Below are 22,540 nucleotides of genomic sequence, written 5' to 3' on the forward strand. Positions count from 1 at the left end.
AATTTTCATTTTGTAAGATTTACTTTTCATATCTGCCTCATTTGAAGTGTTTTGGGGAGTTACAGTAGCACAGATCATCCTATGTTTCATCCTTTCGACATCATATTTGTTTTTGAGAAAATGTCAGTTATCTATTGGGCAGTTGGTACTGTAAGTGTTGAAATCACGCCAGGCCTGTGTGTGTGTGTGTGTGTGTGTGTGTGCAACGTATGCCATAAAAACAATTGGTTCATGTTATGTGTATAGATACACTTACATCTGTGCAGAGTAACAAGTGGGTCCTGTTTGCTATTCATTACTCTTGAGGTTTTTATGGCTGAGTATAAACCATGTCTGTGATAGAGGAATTCTAAGCATTTGTTAAGGGGGATCAAAGATGAGGATCAGTGCAGGATGACCAGAGATTCACCCAGTTCATAGTGATTATAATGTGGGAGAGAAATATCAAGAATGCTTAGCAAGATACACTTTATGAGACAGAAAAATTATCTGTAGAACTGAGAGTGTTTCTTGTCTTCCCCTCTCCCTACTCCGAGAAAAAAACCCCTGAAAGTGGTAAATGTAAGGGTGAAAATGGAAGATTCGTTCAGAGCTGGAAGGGACCATGGGGATCTTGTGGTGTTAAATCTTGCCAATTTAGGAATGAGGACCTTGACCCTGGATCATTAGCAAAGTCAGGAAGGGAGTCTAGCCTTCTGCCTCTCTCAGCGTGTAGTTTGTATTCTTCACGCTGTCTTTCTGACATGAGGAAGTCTTTGACTGTAGGTCATCTTTAATATATCCTTCCTCGTAAACTCTCTGTATTTTAATCACCACCATTTCCTTTGTTAGGTATTAGTTTGCATTAAATGGGCAAAGTTGACATTTGATTCATTTCCCCCCCCTCCAAGTATTTGTCTTGCTTTCTCATTCAGTGTTTTTTAATGTCTGTGGTTATTGATGTTTATAAAAGGTAGTAAGGGTTGAAGAAGGGAAGGTTGAGTAAGTGCTGTCACTTGTGAAGGTCTGTGTCTGTCCACTTTAGCATCCCTGTATAGCTGATCAGGATTAGTGATATCCTTGGTCCACCCACAGTTGCACACATGCACTGGGTACTTAAAAATAAGCTCAATAATCAGTATGCAAATGTCTTGAAACAGTATACCGCCTAATTTGTTTTACATGTGTATCTCTTCCTTAACTTTTTTTTTCTGCGTATCAGATACAGTGTTTATTATAAATATCAACTGGGATGGGGGAGCCTGAGTGGCTCAGTCGGTTTAGCATCTGACTTCGGCTCAGGTCATGAGCTCACGGTTCGTGGGTTGGAGCCCCATGTCAGGCTCTGTGCTGACAGCTCGGGAGCCTGGAGCCTGCTTTGGATTCTGTGTCTCCCTCTCTCTCTGCCCCTCGCCCACTCATACTCTGTGTGTCTCTCTCTCTAAAAAATAAACATTAAAAAAAGTTTTTTTAAATAAATATCAATGGGATGTGTTATACACTTGTAGGTTTGAAATTAAACATTTTTAATGATACCTTGGAAAGGTATCAATATGCTAACAGCATAATATGTGCCTTAGATTAAATATCTTAATGAGTACAGAAATAAAACAGTGTATATTGATTAACCCTTAGAGAATAACTTGAAAAAACCAGTCTTTAAAATTTTTTTTTTTCAACGTTTATTTATTTTTGGGACAGAGAGAGACAGAGCATGAACGGGGAGGGGCAGAGAGAGAGGGAGACACAGAATCGGAAACAGGCTCCAGGCTCTGAGCCATCAGCCCAGAGCCTGACGCGGGGCTCGAACTCCCGGACCGCGAGATCGTGACCTGGCTGAAGTCGGACGCTTAACCGACTGCGCCACCCAGGCGCCCCGAAAAAACCAGCCTTTAAATATGCTAGTTTTTTTTGTTTTGTTTTGTTTTGTTTTGTTTTGTTTTTTTTAACGACTGTGTGCATGCTTTTTCTCCTACCTGGCGTGTCCTCCTTACCCCCTTTTCCCCTCTTGTCGTATTGGACCATGGAAGTTAGTCCACAGCACTGCCTCTGTGATCTCTGCACTTCATCTTTTCTCTGCAAAGTAGATTTCATACAGGCTTGCGGTCGACGGAGAGTAATGAACGCCCTCCTTATTTCAGTACAGCCAATCCTAATGCTAACATACCACATGTACTGTTGATCAGGTTTGCTACTGGTTTTCTAGTCGGGCTTGATACCTTCCATTATTTTTCCTCCCATTCATGGTTCTGTTTTTCCTGGTTAAAAGTCCCTCCTTGACTTTGAGTAGAGATCCTAACATTCCCCTGCCACAGCATTTATCTTTCCCGTTGGAATCATTCACTTACTTGTCATGCGGACTGAATTGTGAGTCTTCTGAGGACAGGGTCTGATCTTCTGTATTTCCTGTAGCGTTCAGGGTAACACTTGACATAGAAGGTGCTAAGTGAAGTGAAAAATTCTGATCTGGAAAATAGGTAGTTTGCATCACCATTCTGGAACACATTTTCCTTCATTTGCAAGTATCAGATAGCATCTGAAAGCTAATCTTGCCTAAAAGAACCTGCTCCATAGCTTGAAGGCAACATAAACATTTTGGGAGTCCTATAACAGATTTCTGTTGTGGGATTTATCTTGTTTTACAGTTTGCGGGAAGGAACTTTTCTTGAACTGTTGCCAGCGTCGTTAAAACGGGCACCATTTTGGTGCATAATAGCACATTAAATTTCAATTTTGGTATGCAGTACCACTCCCTTTGCTTTATAAACTTTTCTATGGCTTGCGCAGAAAAATACTGAACACAGGAAAAAACGTGATGGCTGCTGGAAGAAGCAAGCCTTTTTTTTAGCCTTAGGTGGGACGGTTTGCCAGTCTGTTTTTCTATGGTTTTATTGCATGGCTTCATTGAGCTCTACTGCAGTAGGGAGAAGATTATTTGCAGAGATTATCGTTTCTGGAGAAGAAAGAGAAAACATGCTACAGTAGAATTAAAACAGGAAACGGATTTTTGTTGTTAGTTTTTGTTTCAGGTTCTTTTGTTTCATTTATCACTATAATAATCATTAATGATGTTACTGTTGATTTAAGTGGGTTTATTTTCAAGTAAAGCTATTAAGATGCTCATTTTTTATCCCTCTTTTGTCACCCCAATGTAAAAAAAAAAAGGATGTGTAGAGAGGAAGAAGGAGGAGGAAAGAAACAGTAGTATGGGAACCATTTGTTTACCGCTGAACAAATATTTATTGAATGCCTTTGGCTCTAGTCTGTTCTCTGATTGCTAAAACACAGTTCCTGCTTTTAAGGGGTTTACAGCCTATTGCAGTGGTTATGAATGGTGGGTAGGGATGGCCAGCACCAGGTCAGAATCAATTGGGTTGCTTTTTCAGAATAGCTTGTCCCCAGCAGAGCTTCCAGCTGTCCCAGGATACATGCCAGAGTAGGGAGTACGGGGTAAGACTGCTTAATAAAGCATTAGAAAAGGTGCGTGTTCTGTGGTCAACTACAAATCCAGTGTGGATGTAATTTGATTGCTATGCTAGATGTACTTTTCCCAAGTTTTCATCTTGAACAATTTCCACCCTATGGAAAAGTTGAAACAATAGTACACCTTTTGTACCCTTCACTTTGAGTCAACATTTGCAAGTGTTTTGTCACATTTGCTTTCTCTCTCCTCTCTCTCTAAAGGCACACACACATACACACACGCGCGCGTGCGCACACACACATTTTCTTTCTGAATCTTTTGAAAATAAGTTGTAAACGTCATGACACTTGACTTTTAAATACTTCAGTATGGGGGCGCCTGGGTGGCGCAGTCGGTTAAGCGTCCGACTTCAGCCAGGTCACGATCTCGCGGTCCGGGAGTTCGAGCCCCGCGTCGGGTTCTGGGCTGATGGCTCAGAGCCTGGAGCCTGTTTCCGATTCTGTGTCTCCCTCTCTCTCTGCCCCTCCCCCGTTCATGCTCTGTCTCTCTCTGTCCCAAAAATAAATAAACGTTGAAAAAAAATTTTTTTAAATACTTCAGTATGAATCTCCTAAGGACAAATACATTCTTCTACAGAAGCACAATACCATTATCTTAGCCCAGGAATTTAACAATGATATATTAATATTCTCCATCATTTAATTCATATTTAGATTCCCCCCACTTATACCAAAAATAGACGTTATAGACATTTTAAAAATAACCCAGGATTGAACCAAAGAATATGCATTGGATTCAGTATGTCCCTTTAATGTAATTTCTAGAATAGTCTTTGTATCTTTTTAGTCTTTGGATACTGACATTTTTTAAAACAACCCAGTTCTCTTTTCTGTTTTTTAAAGATTTTATGATTGAAAAATACACAAGGAAGTTTTATCATGATCTGTTAAGGCAGTAAGGAAAACTGAACAAAAATACTAACTTCTTCCATCACATAATTTTTTCCCCCTTAGTGTGACTGGAGTTTCAATCATCTTTTTCTGACTTTTACAAAATGTTAGCATTTTTAGAGCTTCAGAAAAGAACGTGGATCCATAGGTAAGCATTTTCATTTTAGAGATGAAACTGAAGTATGAAGATACCAAATCTTATGCAAGAACGTGGTTCTCAGCCAGGGGCAGTTTTGCCCCAGGAGGTATTTGGCAGTGTCTGGAGACATTTTTGGGTGTCACAACTAAAGGGGTGCTTCTCGCACCTCATGGGTAGAGGCCAGGGATGCTGCTTAAGCATCTCACGGTGCACAGCACAGCCCCCTGCCCCCCGCCTCAGCAAAGAACTATCCAGCCAAAACTGTCAGTGATGCTAAGGTTAAGACACTCTGGTCTAAAATCACACACTAACTGCGGGACTTAAACTCATTTCTTGACTGTCAGTTCTGTCTTATGTCCACACGTGAAAACACAGCACCTCGCTTTGTTTCCCATTGATCCCCCCCCCTTCATCCTCATTTCTTCACGCTGAACCTTTTGATTAAGCCTAGTGAATTATTTTCTGGCTATAAGGATTAAGATGGGTTAGAACATATTGCTGGAGAGAGCATGGAGTATCTTTCTAAGAGAAACATAAAAGTGCTTTCAGTGGAATTTTGTTCCTGTGATAAAAATCTGCAGAATAACCTTTAGGAGCAGTTTAGATCATCATAATAGCACTTCACTTCTGTTTATATGATGTTTGAGCGTATAGAGCGCTTTCACATATATTATCTTACTGAGTATTCACCAAAACCCTTTGTATTAAAAGCAAACAAGTGGCCGTCTCCTTTTCACAAGTGAGGGAATAAAGGTTCACAAAAAGTGACGTATCCCGTCTGACTTTGGTTCAGTGGGTATTCGTCAAAATTACATGAAGAGAGATTGCAGTTGAACTTTTACCTGTGCAAAAAAGGAACAAGCCGTCTCAAAATGTTGTAAGCTCCTGGTCACCGGACATATTTAAGCAGAGGCTCTGGGGTTTTTCTGGGGGTATAGAAGGGATTTACGTATCAGATAAAAGTTCAGACACTGGAAGTAGAATGGAGACAAGATGTGGCTCCTGTCATTGAGTAGCACCATCTAATTGGGACACCAAACCTGTGAGTAGGTAAAGCTTCCTGTACCTCACTGTCTGATGTTCTGGGAACAGAGGAAAGCACTTTAATTATGCTGCGCTCTGCCTTTGGTGGCAGACCCTCACACACAATTCTCTGTGCCTAGAATCCCGTCGCCTTCTCTTTCATTTCATAAGGATTTAATTCACTTGGTGCTTAACATCGATCCACTCACCAAAACGTATCGAGCACCTGCTCTGTGTCGGGGGACCGTTGCACATAATGCAACAGACAAAACAGAAGTCCCGCCCCCGTGGAACTTACATCCTAGGTTCAGGGAGGCAGGCAGCAAACAGGGTAACAAGCAGGATGTTAGCTGAGAAGTGCCACAGAGAAAAAGAAAGCAGGGGACGGCAGGGAGAGCACGCTGGGCTGGGGATGGGTATGGCAGGCCCGCTTTTTAAAATAGGTTATTTGTGGACAGCTTCGCTGAGAAGGTCGCGCTTGAGCAAAGACCTGCAGTGGGTGAGGAGCAAACTGTGTGGTCGTCCGAGGGGAAAGCGCTCCGAGTCAGATTCTGTAAAGGGCCAGACAGTAAATATTTTAGGCTTTGCGGGCCGAGCAGTCCCTGTTGTAGCTACCCAGCTCGCCGTCGCAGTGCGAAGGCAGCCACGGACTACACAAACCGGCAAGATGGTCTGTGTTCCGATACAGCCTCATATCCAGAAGGAGAGAGGGGACCTGCCCACCCCTGAGCTCAAGTGGAGGAATGCCTCGCGCAGCGGTCCTGGCGGGGAGCAAGGCTGTCCCGCTTGCGGGGCAGCGGGAAGGCCAGCGTGGCTGGAACTTAGCAAAGAGGGGAAGAGCAGGAAACGAAGTCCGAGGTGAAGGAGGGGGAGGTCCTGGCCAGGGCCTCAGAGGCAACTCTGCTGATGCCTCTTTGTCAGAAGGAGGAAGGCAAGCCTTGAGGGTTCTGAACAGGAAGGTGACACGACCTAGTGGGAAGGATCCAGAGTCTGTCTGGGGGGCTTACTAGCTCAAGACGCTTATTAAACGTCCGAGGAGAGGTGTCAGAGAGGAAATCGGATAGATGCGTGGAGGCGGGGGAAGGTGTCTGTCTGGACTGGAGCTAAAATGTGAGAGCCTCAGCTTAGAGGTGGTATTTAAAACCAAGAGACTCAGCCTCTCAAAAGGGCCAGTAGCACTCCAAAAGGACCAACACTGCCTCTTGAGGGGTGAAAAGAAATCTTAGGTATTCTGGTGGTTTTCTCCAGATCTCACCCCTCCCCAACACAGCCTTACTCTTTAATATTTAATTAACGGAGATGAGATGATTGGGAAGAACGTATGGAAAACCCCTCCCTGAAGGAGGGATCATGAAAACAAGGTTGGGGAACACCACCTGCACCATTGAAAATCCACATTGTAACTTTTGACTCCCCTGTAACTTCACTACTAACAGCCTATTGTTGATCAGAATCCTTTCCTGTAACTCGAACAGTTGACTGACACACATTTGGCATGCTATACGTGTTATGTATTAGATTCTTACAATTAAGTAAGCTAGGGAGAAGAACATGTTATTTCAAATCATGAGGAAAACGCATTGACAGTATTTACTGTGTTTATCAAAGAAATCTGTGTATGAGCGGGCACACACAGTTCAAACCTGTGTTGTTCAAGGTTCAGCTATACAAGACAACTTCTGGCGAAAACCTCATTTCTGTGATCATCTAAATACATGAATACCCACCAAGAGTTGTGAAAGAAGGGCCATAAGAAATGTCAGTAGAAAAGTTAGAAAATTCTCTGCTGCTTATAACAGAATGAAAATGAATTCCAAGAGAAATAATTTGCAACCAGACTCGAGACACAATGTATTAGTAGCCTGGGGACTCCCTGCCCTTGTCGGTCATCTCTCTTTTTCCAGGAAGCAGTCAGTATTTTAGGAATCATTTTCTCTGGTCCGAAATAATAGAAGGAACACCAGATCTGTACATCACTGTCTCTGAATTACTTTGAAAAATATTTAATACAAAAGACTGACCATCTCAAGATTTAGTGAGTGTTACAAATTCGTGATACGGAGTCAAGTGTTTGTGTTTTCACGTTTTTCCTTAAGTACTTGACATAACAGGATGCGATATGTTTATTTAAAATTTTTTTTAATGTTTATTTATTTTTTGAGATAGAGACAGAATGTGAGCAGGGGAGGGGCAGAGGGAGAGGGAAACACAGAATCCGAAGCAGGCTCCAGGCTCTGAGCTGTCAGCACAGAGCCCGATGCGGGGCCTGAACTCACGAACCGCAGGATCATCACCTGAGCCAAAGTCAGATGCTCACCCAGCTGAGCCACCCAGGTGTCCTGCAATATGTTTATTTGAGTTAATAGATTTATTTTTAAAATCATAGAGAAATCAGTTTGGCATCCTCATTTCTCTGTATTGGTCGGAAATATAGATTCTCTTCTGAGTACATTGTTGGCTAATAAAATAGCTCAGTGTATGAATTTTTATTAAAAGATACTTGATGCAACGTTGCCCATCTCCTCTCCTTTAGGTTGAATAATTTTATCTGTATTTGTTGAGTCAGTGGACAGATAGGAACTTATCTGTAAACTGACAGGCTGTGCCTGCTTGAGTAGGTTTTGCTTCTTTGATCAAAGAAGGCTTAAATTTTAATAATACATCCTTGTTGAGTTCAAGACTTTTTTAAAACTCAAAGGCAGTTTTCTAAATAAATAACTCTGTGATTAACTTAAAAGCTTATGCAACGATATTTTAAAGCTCATTTGTGAGAGTTAAGTAAATTATATTGTTTTGTATACTCAGCCACTAGGTAAGGTATTGCCTGTATTGACTTTGGTTCAGCTGCACTTTTCAAACAGGCAAGTTTCTGGATATGGGCAGTGACATATTTTAGCATATCTAACTGTAAATATAAAAGGAAAAACACTTTTGTCAGAATAACCTACTTGTTCAATCTAAAGATCTTTGCTAAACTGTGTAGGTAGGTTTACACTATACACTTGACAACATTTGTCAATTCCATGAAAAACTTTTTCCAACTCCCTAAGTTGGAAGTACTTAGTACTAAGGATTAAGTTGCCATTTTAAGTAGGTAAATAGTAAATAGTAAGTCTCACCATGAACAGTTTGCCAATAGATGAAATTACAACCGCCACTATTTGAATTCCCAGCTAGTTTATAGCACTGTGAAGTATTAGGGGAGTTACAGAGGCTTTGTTTATATTTTTATCTGTATTTATGGACATAAGTAACTATTTATTTAGGAAACAGGCTAAATTATATCCAGTAATATTAACTGTTTTGATTGTCCTTCTGGCCTATTCAGAAACCCTAATTTAACAACATTAACTCATTTATTTTCCTTAGATGATTAAACACACAAGACTCAGCGTTAATAGAAAATTTTCAGGTTAAAAATGACATTCAAGAATTGTTTGCAAGCTCATTTCTCTGTTGCCTGAATGAAAGAATTGTGCATCTCTAACAAATGCTAAATTTACATCAATATTATAAAATAGTTTTTAAAATTAAGGTTTTTTTTTTTACATTTTAAATGAAATTGATGGAATATCATAGTAAGTAAAGGCATTGCCTCAAAAGGCTGAAAACTGAGTTTTTATTACTTAATGTGCTTGAAAAATAATACCAGTTTTGAAATAACACTCTGTAACCTTTTGCTTGGGTTACTGTTTCCCTTAAACTTCTTCGGCTGTGTATACACTCATTCCCACTACAAATGCATGCACAACACCCAGAGGCTAGTGGATCCCCCGGCCCCCAACATTCACATTATCCTGTTCTTTAAAGACAAGAATTGTGTCTTTATCTCTCTCCAATGCTGAGCACCTTGGCTGGAACATAGAAAGCTTTTGATAAGTGTATTTCTAATTGATTTAGAAGCAGTAATCATTCATGGTTACTTGGGTGTTGTTTGGATTTGGCATCTGATGAGAAAATGGTGTATTGCATTCCTTAATTCCTATTAAAAGCCCACTACCTCATTTCTGTTGGGAGCTATTTTGCAATAGGACAATTCTGAGCTGCTTTTGCGTGTGTCCTCTTGCTCAATAGGTGATTTTTGCCAAGGACAGGCTCTACTCAAAGCGATGACTCAAAATATTAAACCAACCTGAATTTGGGTTCGTGTCACCCATTTCCTCCTCTCTTGCGATTCCCTCTCTCCGTATTGGCAGCAACCTCCTGTAAATGTAACGCTGCTCTGAATCGTTCGTTAGCCCTCATGTATACTGTGCCAGTTCTCTTTTCTTTCAAGGTCAAGAATGTTAACTGCTTAGGATGAGATTTTTTGCCTGTTAAATCTCAAATACGTTACTTCTAAAATTGCAGATTGAAAACTGTCAAATGGGCATATGTATTATTTTTATTACAGATCATTAGGTGCAACCTTGTGTTTTGAAATTCTTAGATATATTTACATACTCACTCGTGTTTAGTGACTACAACTATTGAGTTCATTTTTGTTATTCAGCTTTTTCAAATAACCGCCTTGAGATTCAATTCACATACCATAAAGTTCACCCTCTTAAAGTATGCCTTCACAGAGTTGTGCCACCATCGCTACTCTTTAATTTTAGAATATTTTAATCACCCCCCTCCCTCCCCAAAAGAAAACTTATAGCCATGAACAGCCACTGTCCCTTTCTCCCTCCTCCCATCCTCTGGCAACCACTAATCGACTTTCTTTGTCTGTGAATTTGCCCATTCTAGACATTTATATAAACAGAATCATATGATATATGGCCTTTTACGTCTGGCTTTTATTTACAATAGTGTTTTTGAAGGTTATCTCTGTTTCTCCGTTGTACGGATATACCGTATTTATTCATTCGTCAGTTTTGACGACATTTGGGTTTTTACTACTTTTCGACTATTACCGATGCTGCTGTGCACGTTCATGTACAAGTTTTTATGTGGACGTATGTTTCCTCTCTTTAGGGAATATCTTGTAAACATAGAGAAGACTACAGTTGCTGTGTCCTGTGGTAACTGGGTAACCTGAGGAAGTGCCAAACTGTCTTGCCAAGTGGCTGCACCATTTTGTAATCCCACCAGCAATGTATGAGGGTTCCGGTTTACCCACATCCTCACCGATTCTTATTTCTCTCTTTATTTTTAGTCATTCTAATGTATGTGAAGGTGGCATCTTTGGGGTTTGATTTGCATATCCCTGAGGACCAGTGATACTGAGCATCTTCTCATGTACTAATGGCCATTGCTGCTTGGTATATCTTCTTTGGAGAAATGTCCATTCGAATTGGTTGCCCATTTTTTGAAATTAAAAACAAATGTTTATTTATTTTGAGAGAGAGAGAGTGCACACAAGTGAGGGAGGGATGGGGCGGCGGGGAGGAGGGGGGGTGGGGGGGGGGGAGAATCGCAAGCAAGCTCCACACTCAGCGTGGAGCCCAACAGGGGGCTCCGTCTCACCAGATCTCACCACTGCGAGATCATGACCTGAGCCCATATCAAGAGTCAGATGCTTAGCTGACCTAGCCACCCAGGGCCCCTCGTTTGCCCATTTTTTATTGAAGTGTTTGTCTTTTTGTTCTTTAGTTGTAAGAGCTCTTTTTAGATCAGTCTGTTATCAGATATGAAATTTGCAACTATTTTCTCCCATTCTGTGATTGTCTTTTCACTTTCCCAATGATGTCCTTTGATGCACAAAAGTTTTTAATTTGATGAAGTTCAAAATTCAACACTTATATATTTTTTCTTTTAACATTGTGTTTTTGGTGTCCTATCTAAGAAATAATTGCCTAATCCAAGGTCACGTAGATTGATTCCTATGTTACATTTTGAGTTAATTTGTATGTGTGGTATGACGTGGGGGTTTAGTTTCATTCTTTTGCTTATGTATATTCAGTTGACTACCATTTGTGGAAAAGGCTAACCTCCCTCCATTGAATGCTTTTATGCCTTTGTCAGAGATTAACTAAATTACAGTGTCACCCTTGTTGAGAATCCTTTGACCAAAATGTATGGGTTTTATTCGTGCAATCTCAATTCACTTCCATTGATCTGTATGTTTATCTTTATGCCAGTACAGTATGCCAAGTACAGTATGCCAGTACATTCTCTTGGTCACTGTAGCTTTGTCACACGTTTTCAAAGTGAGAAGTCTAGGTCCCCAAACTGTTCTTCATTTTGTTTCCAAGATTATTTTGGCTGTTCAGGTTTTTTTTTTTTTTTTTTTTCCTTTCTGTGTGAGTTTGAGAGTCAGCTTGTCAATTTTTGCAAAGAAGTCAGCTGGAATTGTGATGCCATGCTGAATCGATAGACTCACTTGGCAGGTATTGCCATCTTAACGATGTTAAGTTCCAGTCCATGAACATGTGATGTCTTTCCATTTATTTAGGTCTTCCTTAATTTCTTTGCATAATGTTTTGTTTTCAGTGTATGAGTCTTGTACTTCCTAAGTATTTGATACTTTTTGATGTTACTGTAAATGGAATTTTCTTAATTTTAGTATCGTTCATGATTAGTGTATAGAAATGCAGTTGAATTTTACTGTTTAATATAGTGTTTTCGGCAACTGCAACCTTGCTGAACTCATTTATTCTAGTAGGTTTTGGGGGGACAGGGTGTTGGTGGATTCCTTAGAATTTTCTGTATACAAGATCATGCCATCAGTGAATGTAAATAGTTTTACTTCATCCTTTTTGACATGAAGAGATGCCTTTTATTTCTTATTTTGCCTAAGTGCTCTGGCCAGATACTTGATTACAAGATATCCTTCTTTTTCCTGGTTTTAGAGAAAATAATTGAGTCTTTCACAATTAAGTATGATGTTAACTATAGATTTTTTGTAGATGCCTCATATCAGGTTGAGGAAATTCCCTTTTCTTTGTTGAGTTTTTTGTTTTTGTTTTTGTTTTTGTTTTCCATCGTGAAAAGGTGTTGGATTTTGTGAATATTTTTTCTGGATCTATTGAGATTATCATGGTTTTTGTTGTTGTTGTTTTGTCTTTTGTTATGTAGTGTATTCTATTGATTGGTTTTTGTATGCTAAACTAACCTTACGTACTGGGGATAAATCACACTTCCTCGTGTGTATAATCTTATATACTGCCAGATTTGGTTTGCTAGTTTATTGTGAGGATTTTTGTATCCAGATTTGTAGGGATATTGGTCTGTCCATAGTTGTTTTTTTTTTTTTTTCTGATATCTTTGTCCATTTTTTAAAAATCGTGGTAAAACATACATAACATAAAATTTACCATTTTAACCATTTTCAAGCGTAGTTCTGTGGTAGTAAGTACATTCCATTGTTCTACAACCTTCATGCCATCCATCTCCAGCATTTTTTCATCTTCCCAAATTGAAACTGTATACTCATTCAACGGTAACTTCTTATTGTCCCTTGCGCCCATCCCTTGGCAACCGCCATTCTATTTTCTATCTCTATGAATATGACCACTCTAGTTACCTCATAAACGTGGAAACATAGAATATTTGTCCTTTTGTGACTGGCTTATCTCACTTCGCACTAATGTCTTCAGGGTTCATGCCTGTTGTAGTATGTATCAGAAGTTCCTTCCTTTTAAAGACTGAATAGATTGTGTGTATATACCACATTTGGTTTATCCACTCATTCATCAAGCATCCGTTGTCGGGAGGTATCTTTGTCTGGTTTTAATATCAGGGTAATACTGGTCTCCTAAAATAAGTTGTTAAATGTTCCCTTCCTTTCTTTGTTTCTTTGTTTCTTTCTTTGTTTCTTTGTTTCTTTTTGTTTCTTTTTTGTTTTGTTTTGTTTTGTTTTGTTTGAGTGGGGGAAGAGTGTGCAGGATTGATGTTGATTTTCCTTTAAGCATTTGGTACAATTCATCAGTAATAGCATCTGGCCTTTGGCTTTTCTATGTGAGAAGCTATTGATTACAAACCATTCCATTTCCTTGGTGTAGGTCCTTTCAGATTTTGTTTCTACTTGAGTCAGTTTTTCCGGTTTATGTCCTAGGAATGTGTCCATTGCATCTAGATTATCTAATTTGTTGGCATGTAATCAATCAATAGTATTCCTTGTAGTCATTTTTATTTCCAAAAGGTCAGTGTTGATAATCCCCTCTTTTCTTTCCTGAGGTTAGTAATTTGAGTCTTCTTTCTTTCTTTCTTGGTCAGTCTAGCTAAAAATTTCTCCTTTTTGTTGAAAGGAGTTCTCTTTTCAAAGAACTAATTTGGTTTTTTTATTGGCTCCATTGTTTTTCCTATTCTTTCATTTATTTCCACTCTGATCCTTATTATTTCCTTCCTTCTGCTTCCTTGGGTTTAGTTTGCTTTTTCTAGTTTCCAAGGTTCATGGTTAGGTTATTGATTTGAAATCTTTCTTCTTAAAACAAAAATTTCCCTCCAATCACTGCATCATAAACTTTGTTATATTTTTACTTTCATTCCACTCAAAGCACTTTCTCATTTCCATTTTTTTTTTGATCCATTAGTTATTTAGAATTGTGTTGTTGAATTTTCACATGTTTTTGGATTTCCCAAATTTCCTTCTGTTGATTTTCAATTTCATTCCACTGTGGTCAGAAAACACTTTGTATTATTTTAATCCTTTCAAGTTTATTGAGGCTTGTTTTAGGACCTAACATGCTCTATCCTAAAGAGTTTTATAAATGTCTTTTAGATTTAGTTTGTAGTATTATTTAACTCTCCTGTGTCCTTGTTGATCTTTTATATTGCTCCATCTATTACTGAAAGTGAAGTATTGAAGTCTCCAGCTTTTCTTGTTGAATGTGTATTTCTGTCTTAAATTCTGTCACTTTTTCCTTTCTGTACCTTGAGTCTCTTTTGTTAAATGCATGCATTTTTTGTAATCATTATGTTTTCCTGGTGGATCATCCCTTTATTATAAAAAAATCCCTCGCCTTTAGTAACAAATTTTCACATAACATCTTTTTTTTCTGATATTAGTGTAGCGACTCCAGCTATCTTTTGGTTATTGTTTTCATGGTATGTCTTTTTTCATCCTTTTATTTTATCTTCCTCCTATATTGACCTTTTTTTTTTTTTTTTTATCATTATGAAACGTCTCTTTTTATCTTTGGCAGTATGTTTGTCTTAACATCTAGTCTGATACCTGTATAGCCACTCTTTGCTCCTTTCTGTGTATGTGATATATCTTTTCCCATTCTTTTTTTTTTTTTAAACATTTTTATTTATTTTTGAGACAGAGAGAGACAGAGCATGAACGGGGGAGGGTCACAGAGAGAGGGAGACACAGAATCTGAAACAGGCTCCAGGCTCTGAGCTGTCAGCACAGAGCCCGACGCGGGGCTCGAACTCACAGACTGTGAGATCATGACCTGAGCCGAAGTCGGACACTCAACCGACCAAGCCACCCAGGCGCCCCTTTTTCCCATTCTTTTATTTCACCCTCTTTGTGTCTTTGAATCTAAAGTGTGGCTTTAGACAGCATATAGTTGGATCATTTTTTAAAATCCATTCTGCAAATCTCTCCCATTTTCATTGGAGTGTTTAGTCCATTTATGTTTACCATATTACTGATAATTCTAATTTAATTGAGAAGACAAAATTTACATCTACCATTTTGCTGTTTGTTTTCTATGGTTTATGCTGTTTTGTTCTTCCATCTTCCATAACTCCTGTTTTTTTGTATTACGTAGGTATTTTTGAGTATACCATTTTAATTCCCTTGCTTTTTCTTTCACTATATATATTTTTTTAAGTTATTTTCTTAGTGGTGGCCCTGTGGATTATAATTAACATCTGAATTTGTAGCAATATAGTTCAGATTAGTATCAACTTAATTTCAATCGTGTACAAAACATCGCTCCGTTACCAGTTTTATGATTATTGCTTTGTGCATCAGCCTTTTAAATCAGGTGGGAGAAGAAATACTACATTAATACTGTCTTTATATGAGCGAGATGATGGGGGCTCATGGAGGTGGTGAGAGCAAGGTTAGTTCCACATTTGTGCATAGAATAGAATCTGTAAAGAAATAGCTTTTACTGGAAAAATAGTTATTAAAATGTCAGTGTGATTAATTTTTAAGTGGTGGAATAAACGGTAGGTTTATTTTTCGCTATTCATGTTTTCGGTGTTTTCTATTAAGAACATGTGTACCTATTTAGCAATTTAAGACAAAAACATAAAAGTATTTAGAAGCTAAATTATTTATGTTACCAACTGTAATGGAGTTCTTAAGTATACTAAGTATAATGTAACTTTTTTTTTTTTTAACCACTACAGGTACACCCCCATCTTTCTAGATTCATTAGATTCTTCCTGTGTGAAGTATGGAATTTTCTTAGATTCTGTATGGCACCAGAATTCTATGCCTTTTATATATTTACCTAACTAAATAGTTTTTAATTTTGAAATAATTCCTGATTTACAGACAAATTGCAAAAAGGACATTACAACCTTACCATAAATCTGGAATTTTTATATAACCTTTATTCGGGTTCTTCAAATGTTAACCTTTTATCACATTCTCTTTATCATTCTCTCTTTGTATGTGTATATTATCACGTGTATATAAATACGTGTGTGTATGTATTGTTACTGCTTTTCCTGAACTGTTTAAGAATAAATTACAGACATGATGCCCCTCCATCCTTAAATACTTCAGTGTGTATTTCCTAAAAATGAAGATACTCTCTTTTTTAACCTTAGTACGTTACCAAAACGAGGAAATTAACACTGATCCAGTACGAAAGTCTTTGAAGCCAAGAAATAAACTAAAACAAACAAAAGCCCGTGCTGCATTCAGTTATTATGGCTGTCTGGTCACCCTCAGTCTTTCATAACTTTGGCGTTTGTGAAGAATACAGGCTAGTTATTTTTTAGAGTGTTCCTCATTTTGGGTTTCCTCATGACTGGATTCGGGTTCCGCATTTTTGGCAGGAATACCCCAGCAGGGATGTTGTCGTGCCTTCACAGTACGTCCCTTTGGTACGCACATGAAGTTCGTCTCATTACTGATGCTGTTAAAGACCTTGCGCCCCTACCCCCCAAAGGAAGCTCTTAGCTTTTCGGTTGGCTGTTTTTGGCGTATGAACAACAGAAATTCATCTTGCGCTGTTCCAGAGGCTGGAAGTCCAAGATCAGAGTGCCTGCATGGCTGGGTTCTGGTGCGGGCCTTCTGCAGGTCACAGACTGCCGACTTCATTGTGTCGTCTCACATGGCAGAGAGCAGGGAGAGAACGCAGCTCTCTTGTGACTCTTAGGAAGCTCTTGGGGGCTCTTCACTTAGTAACTGCTGGGTGCAGTTGATGATTTCATATATGATGTGATCTATTAACGCCTGTGGAAATTAACAATAGATATTTCATAGTAATGACATAACCTGTCATCCAGTTGAATTGTATTTGTATATGCTTTAGTTGTACTTTGATCCTAGGTTAATAAATTGAGGCAGTTAGCAAGTATGCTATTTTGAAAGTATACAGAATCTTTACTCTTAGAGTATCCTCGGCTTCCTTTAAGTAAAACTATTTTATTTACAGAACTTATTAATTACGTGTCTTTCTGAAGAGAACTGAGTTTTCCGCATGTGTTACGATTGTAAACCTACTTGGTCCACCCCCACCCTTCACCCCCAGTTTCCATTGTTGTCTACTTCATTTTTAGCTTTTCATCACCGTTTTGGTTATTGTCTTATTTTCTTCCCAGCTTAACCGTGAACCTAAAAAAACTAGAGTGTCCCGTTCCTTTAGCCCTCATGTGGGATTGAAAACTGTTTTCTTCTGTGTATTTTTATCACTTCTGCTTTATATTTATGGTCTTTTCCTTAATTGAGGCTAAAGGTAATTTCTTTTAATGGAATGATTATAGAGTGAGTTGTGAAAATATTTAGGTTTTAAAGAAACCAGAGTAGGTATGAGGCAGTTTGGAGGAGGGGCCCAGTTTGCTTTATAACAGATTACTGTGGTAAGAATTGATGGAAAGCCTGGCAGGTCCCCTATTAGTAGTTGAAACTTTGTTTGCACAAAGTCTTTTTCCACCTTATATATATTAAACACGTACTCTGTGTTAGCCACTGGGTTCTGGAGATACAGATACAGAGGTCGTCAAAACCAGCCCGGGTTCCTGTCTTCATGGAGCTTGGTCTAGTGGGGGCAAACATAAAATCATTCACAAATATGGGGCACCTGGGTGGCTCAGTTGGTTAGTTCAACTCTTGGCTTTGGCTCGGGTAGTGATCTCACAGCTCATGGGTTTGAGCCCCACATCGGGCTCTGTGCTGACAGTGTGGAGCCTGCTTGGGATTCTTTGTCTGTCTGTCTCTCTCTCCCTCAGTAAATAAACTTAAAACAAAAATCAATCACAAATAAATGTAAAATTAGATCTGTGAGCTGAGCTACGAGGAGAAGCTCAGGATGGCAAGAGTATAAAATAATTATGGAAATTTGGTATAGTTCGGATGTTCTGGAAAGGCTTTTCTGAAAGAGTTAAGGATGTACAGGAGTTTACATGGGTTAAAGAAGGTGGATGGGTGAATTCAGGAGTAGTGGCACCTCCATGGAGGTGGGCGGAAGTAGATGGATTGGAGAGAAATTTAGGAGGTCTTATCACCAGGTCTTGGAGTGGGGATGGGAGCACAGGGTTTTAAGAACGAGTCCCTGATTTCTGGCTGTGGTGCCTTTCACTGGGATGGAGAACACCGAGAGGAGAGAAGAGAGCCTAGTGCTGAGGTTTGAGAAGCTCCAGTATTTGATGGCCAGGAAGAGGGGGCGAAGAGACAGGGCAGAACAGCCAGACCCCCGGGGAGGTGAGGGGTGAGCTAGTCTTGCAGGAAGAGGGAGCGGACAGAGGGGCAGACGCTGCGGGGAAGGAGGAGAAGGACTGAAACTGCTCATTGGGTTTAATGTCATAGCGTCCGGTAATGGCCTGAGCAACAGTGGCTGTGGGAGAGTGAGGGCTCTGGAAAAGCCATACTGGTGCGGGGTCAGGCGTCACTCGGTGTGAGGAGATGGGGACAGCAATACAGAGGACCCTTTGGAGAAGCCCGTCCCCTCTGGCAGCGGGAGAGCAAGGATGGCTGCAGGTGAAGGTAGCTTGCTGTTCTGTAACGAGACACTGAGAGAGCTCATTTTTGAAGAAAGGTGAAATGACTTCTGCGAGAGCGGGATGTCACCGTGAGGGGAGTGGACAGTAGCCCAGCTGGTCCGGCAGATGTGACCGTGAGGGAGCCGTGGGGGATCCACACTCCTCACGGGGCGCTACCGCTGGGCATGCATCTCCGCTGTGCTCAACGTACACGCGTTGTCACGCAGTCACTGATGCGTCTGCTTGTGTTTTTGCCGTCATCCCTGTTTGTCAGAAGAATGATGAAAACGGAAACTGCTCGGGGGAAGGGATCGAGTTCCCCACCACGAATCTGTACGAGCTGGAAAGCCGCGTTTTGACCGATCACTGGTCCATCCCCTACAAGCGGGAAGAATCACTGGGCAAATGCCTGTTGGCGTCCACCTACCTGGCCAGACTCGGTAAGCTCTCCCCCCGCAGGCCCCAGGAGGGGGGGGTGGGCGGGTGGATCGATACCAGGCCTGGCCTTAATCCTCCCTCTTGTCCCTGCGCGTCTGGGTGACATTCGATCATTTACTCTCCTGGTCTCCGTCTAGCCCCCGTGGACTAAAAGCTTTGAATTGAACCACCTGTTGTCTCCTAGCTCCAATAGAGTATGAGAGTCTTCAAAATATAATTGAGAAGCTTTGTGGAAATTGAAAGGAACGTTGTCCACAAAAGCTTGGAGCATTTTAAGGTTCAGTTCAGTGGCTTTTTGTCCTTTAAGAGAAAAAGTACTACTTATTTAGCAAACATTTTGCGCATATTAAATGTTTGGCACTGTCTTCAGTACTTTACAAATATTAAACTAATAGAGTAATAAGCTATCTCTGGGTTGGAAAATGGGTATCAGTGTAAGGACGCTTCTAGACTCTGTACTGAAGAAAAATAGTTTTCGTATTCAGTTCAGTTATAGGATGAATTGGTCCACTGTTTTGTGATTTTCTTTTCCTCATTAAAAGTATACGTGGTTTAATTTACCACCATGATTAAATATGAGGCACATCAAAAGGAAATATTTTGACTGGGATCAGGTTTAATCCTCGTGGCCTTTCGTGGTACGTTCTGACTGGCTTCTCAGCAGCAGCATTTATAGCGCGCCTGTTAGGATGTGGGTGCTGTGCTACGTGGTGGGTCTGAAAAAAAGAAAATGTGTCCAGCGGTATTCCCAGCGATAAGCAAAATACATTATTAAGTGTTGTGTGTGTGTTTTTTTTTAATGTATTTCAGAGGATAATTTGCAGTGGAGTCATTCATTCACTTAGCTAGTATTCACTTACTGTGTGCCAGGCACAGTTCTGTGCGTTTGATAACACAGAGTTCATCAGTTTGTTTTAGGGAAGAAGAGTGATTTGGGTATCTGTTGAGAATACTTTTGTTTTTATAGAGCTGTTTAAGATAACACTAATGGCTAGTAAGAAGCTGCTGTTGGTGTTTTATTAGCTGTTTAATCAGATCATTTGAAGTTACTCTGAAAATGGAAAACTAAGTTCAACCGTTTCACTTCTAATTAGTAACTTATTATACTATTAACCAATGCATAGGAATTGGTTCATATTAACATATTGTGCTATTAACAAATACATTAATACTGTGATTGTTTCTCGGTCTGTTCCTTCAGCAGGAAAAATGTATATATATATATGTATATATATTCTGCTTTTAATAATCCCTTAAGAAGGTTTCTATAAATAACTAGTCCCATGGGCATGAATTTGGAATGATACATATGATTTCTGCAAACTGCCTAAAATCTTAGTAAGGCATATTGTTTCATTTATTTTGCTAAGGTCTTTCCGAGTCTGATGAGAATTGTAAAAGATTTATGGATAGGTGTATGCCTGAAGCATTTAAAAAGGTAAGAAAAAATGCGCGAGTCTGGGTTTTTTTTTTGGAGGGGGGCGAACAGGCTTTTTGTTATAGTTTCTTGTGGGAGGCCAGTTTACGGGTCTTGTTCACGTGAAGAATCCCCCAGTATGCCCAGAGTCACTCTGAATTTGGGGCTTACGAAGGATTCACTTTTACATTTAACTGTTCGTCCTGTCACATTTACTTCCATCTCTTTCATTGCCGAAGAATAGGTGAAGGCTCACTGATACTTGGAAATTGCGCATCTTCCTAAGCTCAGGCCTGTGGCATTGGGAAAGATAATCCTTACCCAAATACGAGCCATTTAGTCTGATTGTTGTACTGAGGCAGAAGCAGGCGTTTTAAACCGTGCAAAGTTTGACCGGATTGAGTATGTTTCATGGCAAGTGGCACGCGTATGGCAGCATTTCTGTCAGAGCTAGAGCAGTGTGCTTCCTCCCATTCCGGTCACATCGCTTAGAAAGCAATTTTTCTTAACAGGGAGAATAGCAGATCACAGGACTTGTGTTTCTGAAAGCAGTCTAACTCAGCATGACTCCCTTTGCGGGACATGAGTCCTGAATCCCCAAAAGAGCAGAGACAATGTCATAGACACTGTAGTTTTCGCCAGTGCACAGCCCGCGCCTGCCTCTTCTGGGAAAGAGCTCAGTAAATCTTTGTTGAATGAATAAATGAGTCTCCAGCTGTCTTGTCCTTCTGGGTTTTGACATCCATTTTTGTCCCGTATGCAAGGAAGTCACTAGAACTACAGATGGGTGAAGATTGTATTTATCTTAAAACCCCGTAAAATAAACTGTTCATTTGTAAACTGTCACTCCCATCTACATCTTGGTAGCATCTCCCTCGCTTGAAGGCTTAAAAAATACCAAAATTAATTTTAGGAACAAAAACAGCTGCATCTTTGAAAAAAGTGCAGAATCTTTTAAAATTGTCATTTGGGCGGGGATTATATGGAATCAAGGCTTATGTTCATTTTGGATGAATTCATCTACCAATTTATCGTTTAAGATTATTTTAAACTTTTATGAATTCTGTTAAGAATTACAGTAATTTTTTTAATAGCGGAATTTTTACAGTGTGACAATACTGTATGTAGCACATTGCACTGTATGTATAAATTTACAGACAAAGAAAATACAGGCTTATTCAAAGTCGCGGAATAGGATTTATCAGTGTAAGGAGAGGACCTTTAGGTTGATGATCTCCAGATCCAGAGAGCCCTGTGTCAACGCGGGTCATTGGCAAGTTGCGTATTTGGAGTATATTACTCTGTGTGCAGAGACAGTCTAGAGAACAGTTTTATATTATGTGCTCAGCTGTTTGTAATAGCATAATAAGTGGTCCAGCGGTTGGTTGCTAGGTTGTTTTTTCCCAGAAAACTACGAGCACAAAGGTACCCTACGTTCTGTTGTTCAATGTTTATAGAAAAATGTATGTGTTAAGTTCCCTTTACAGTTAAGAGCTATTAAAAAGGTTCTTGTCCCCATCAAAAAAGCATACTTTAAAAAAAATTTTTTTTAATGTTTATTTATTCTTGGGGGGTGAGGGAGAGAGAGACAGACAGACAGACAGACAGACAGACTGAGCGTGAGCAGGGGAGGGGCAAAGAGTGGGAGACACAGAATCCGAAGCAGGCTCCAGGCTCTGAGCTGTCAGCACAGAGCCCGACGCGGGACTCTATCTCACAAACCGTGAGATCATGACCTGAGCTGAAGTCAGACACCCAACCGACTGAGCCACCCAGGCACCCCCCCCCCCTTTTTTTTTTTAATCAGAAGAGCTAAGGACTCTGTGTGCCTTTGATTTGGCTACGAGAAAACTCAGTGGTATTTTATATAATTGCCATTGCTTTCCTTAGCTGTGTTTCCGGGTATGATGACTATTTCTCTACCCTCTTCCCTTGGCTTTTCTTACAAGCCACCTCAAATGTTTTAGTAGAAGGAAGGTATGAGTAATAAGCAATTGTATGAATGAGGTGCACAAAAGGGACTCTGTTGTCGTGTCTGCCTTCTTCACCTGTTACCTTCAGGCCAGCCTGGATTCTTTACCATGTGTTCAAGCAGGGAAGGAAATCTAGGTCTGGCCATAGCGCATAGTTAC

General features: G+C 39.9%; 1 protein-coding gene across 3 annotated transcripts in view; it reads left to right on the top strand.

Moving 5' to 3' along the window:
• USP24 (ubiquitin specific peptidase 24) overlaps positions 1-22,540 on the top strand; it is a 142,571-nt gene that overhangs the window by 11,160 nt on the left and 108,871 nt on the right. For 2 of the 3 annotated variants that reach the window (XM_047869446.1, XM_047869448.1), the window contains exons 2-3: positions 18,828-18,993; positions 20,362-20,429. In XM_047869446.1, coding sequence (XP_047725402.1) covers positions 18,828-18,993; positions 20,362-20,429 — 234 coding nt within the window. The remainder of the gene's footprint in view (positions 1-18,827; positions 18,994-20,361; positions 20,430-22,540) is intronic. The other variant, XM_047869447.1, reaches the window with a different exon arrangement.

Source organism: Prionailurus viverrinus, chromosome C1 (genome assembly GCF_022837055.1).
Source record: "Prionailurus viverrinus isolate Anna chromosome C1, UM_Priviv_1.0, whole genome shotgun sequence".
Taxonomy (NCBI): Eukaryota; Metazoa; Chordata; class Mammalia; order Carnivora; family Felidae; genus Prionailurus; species Prionailurus viverrinus.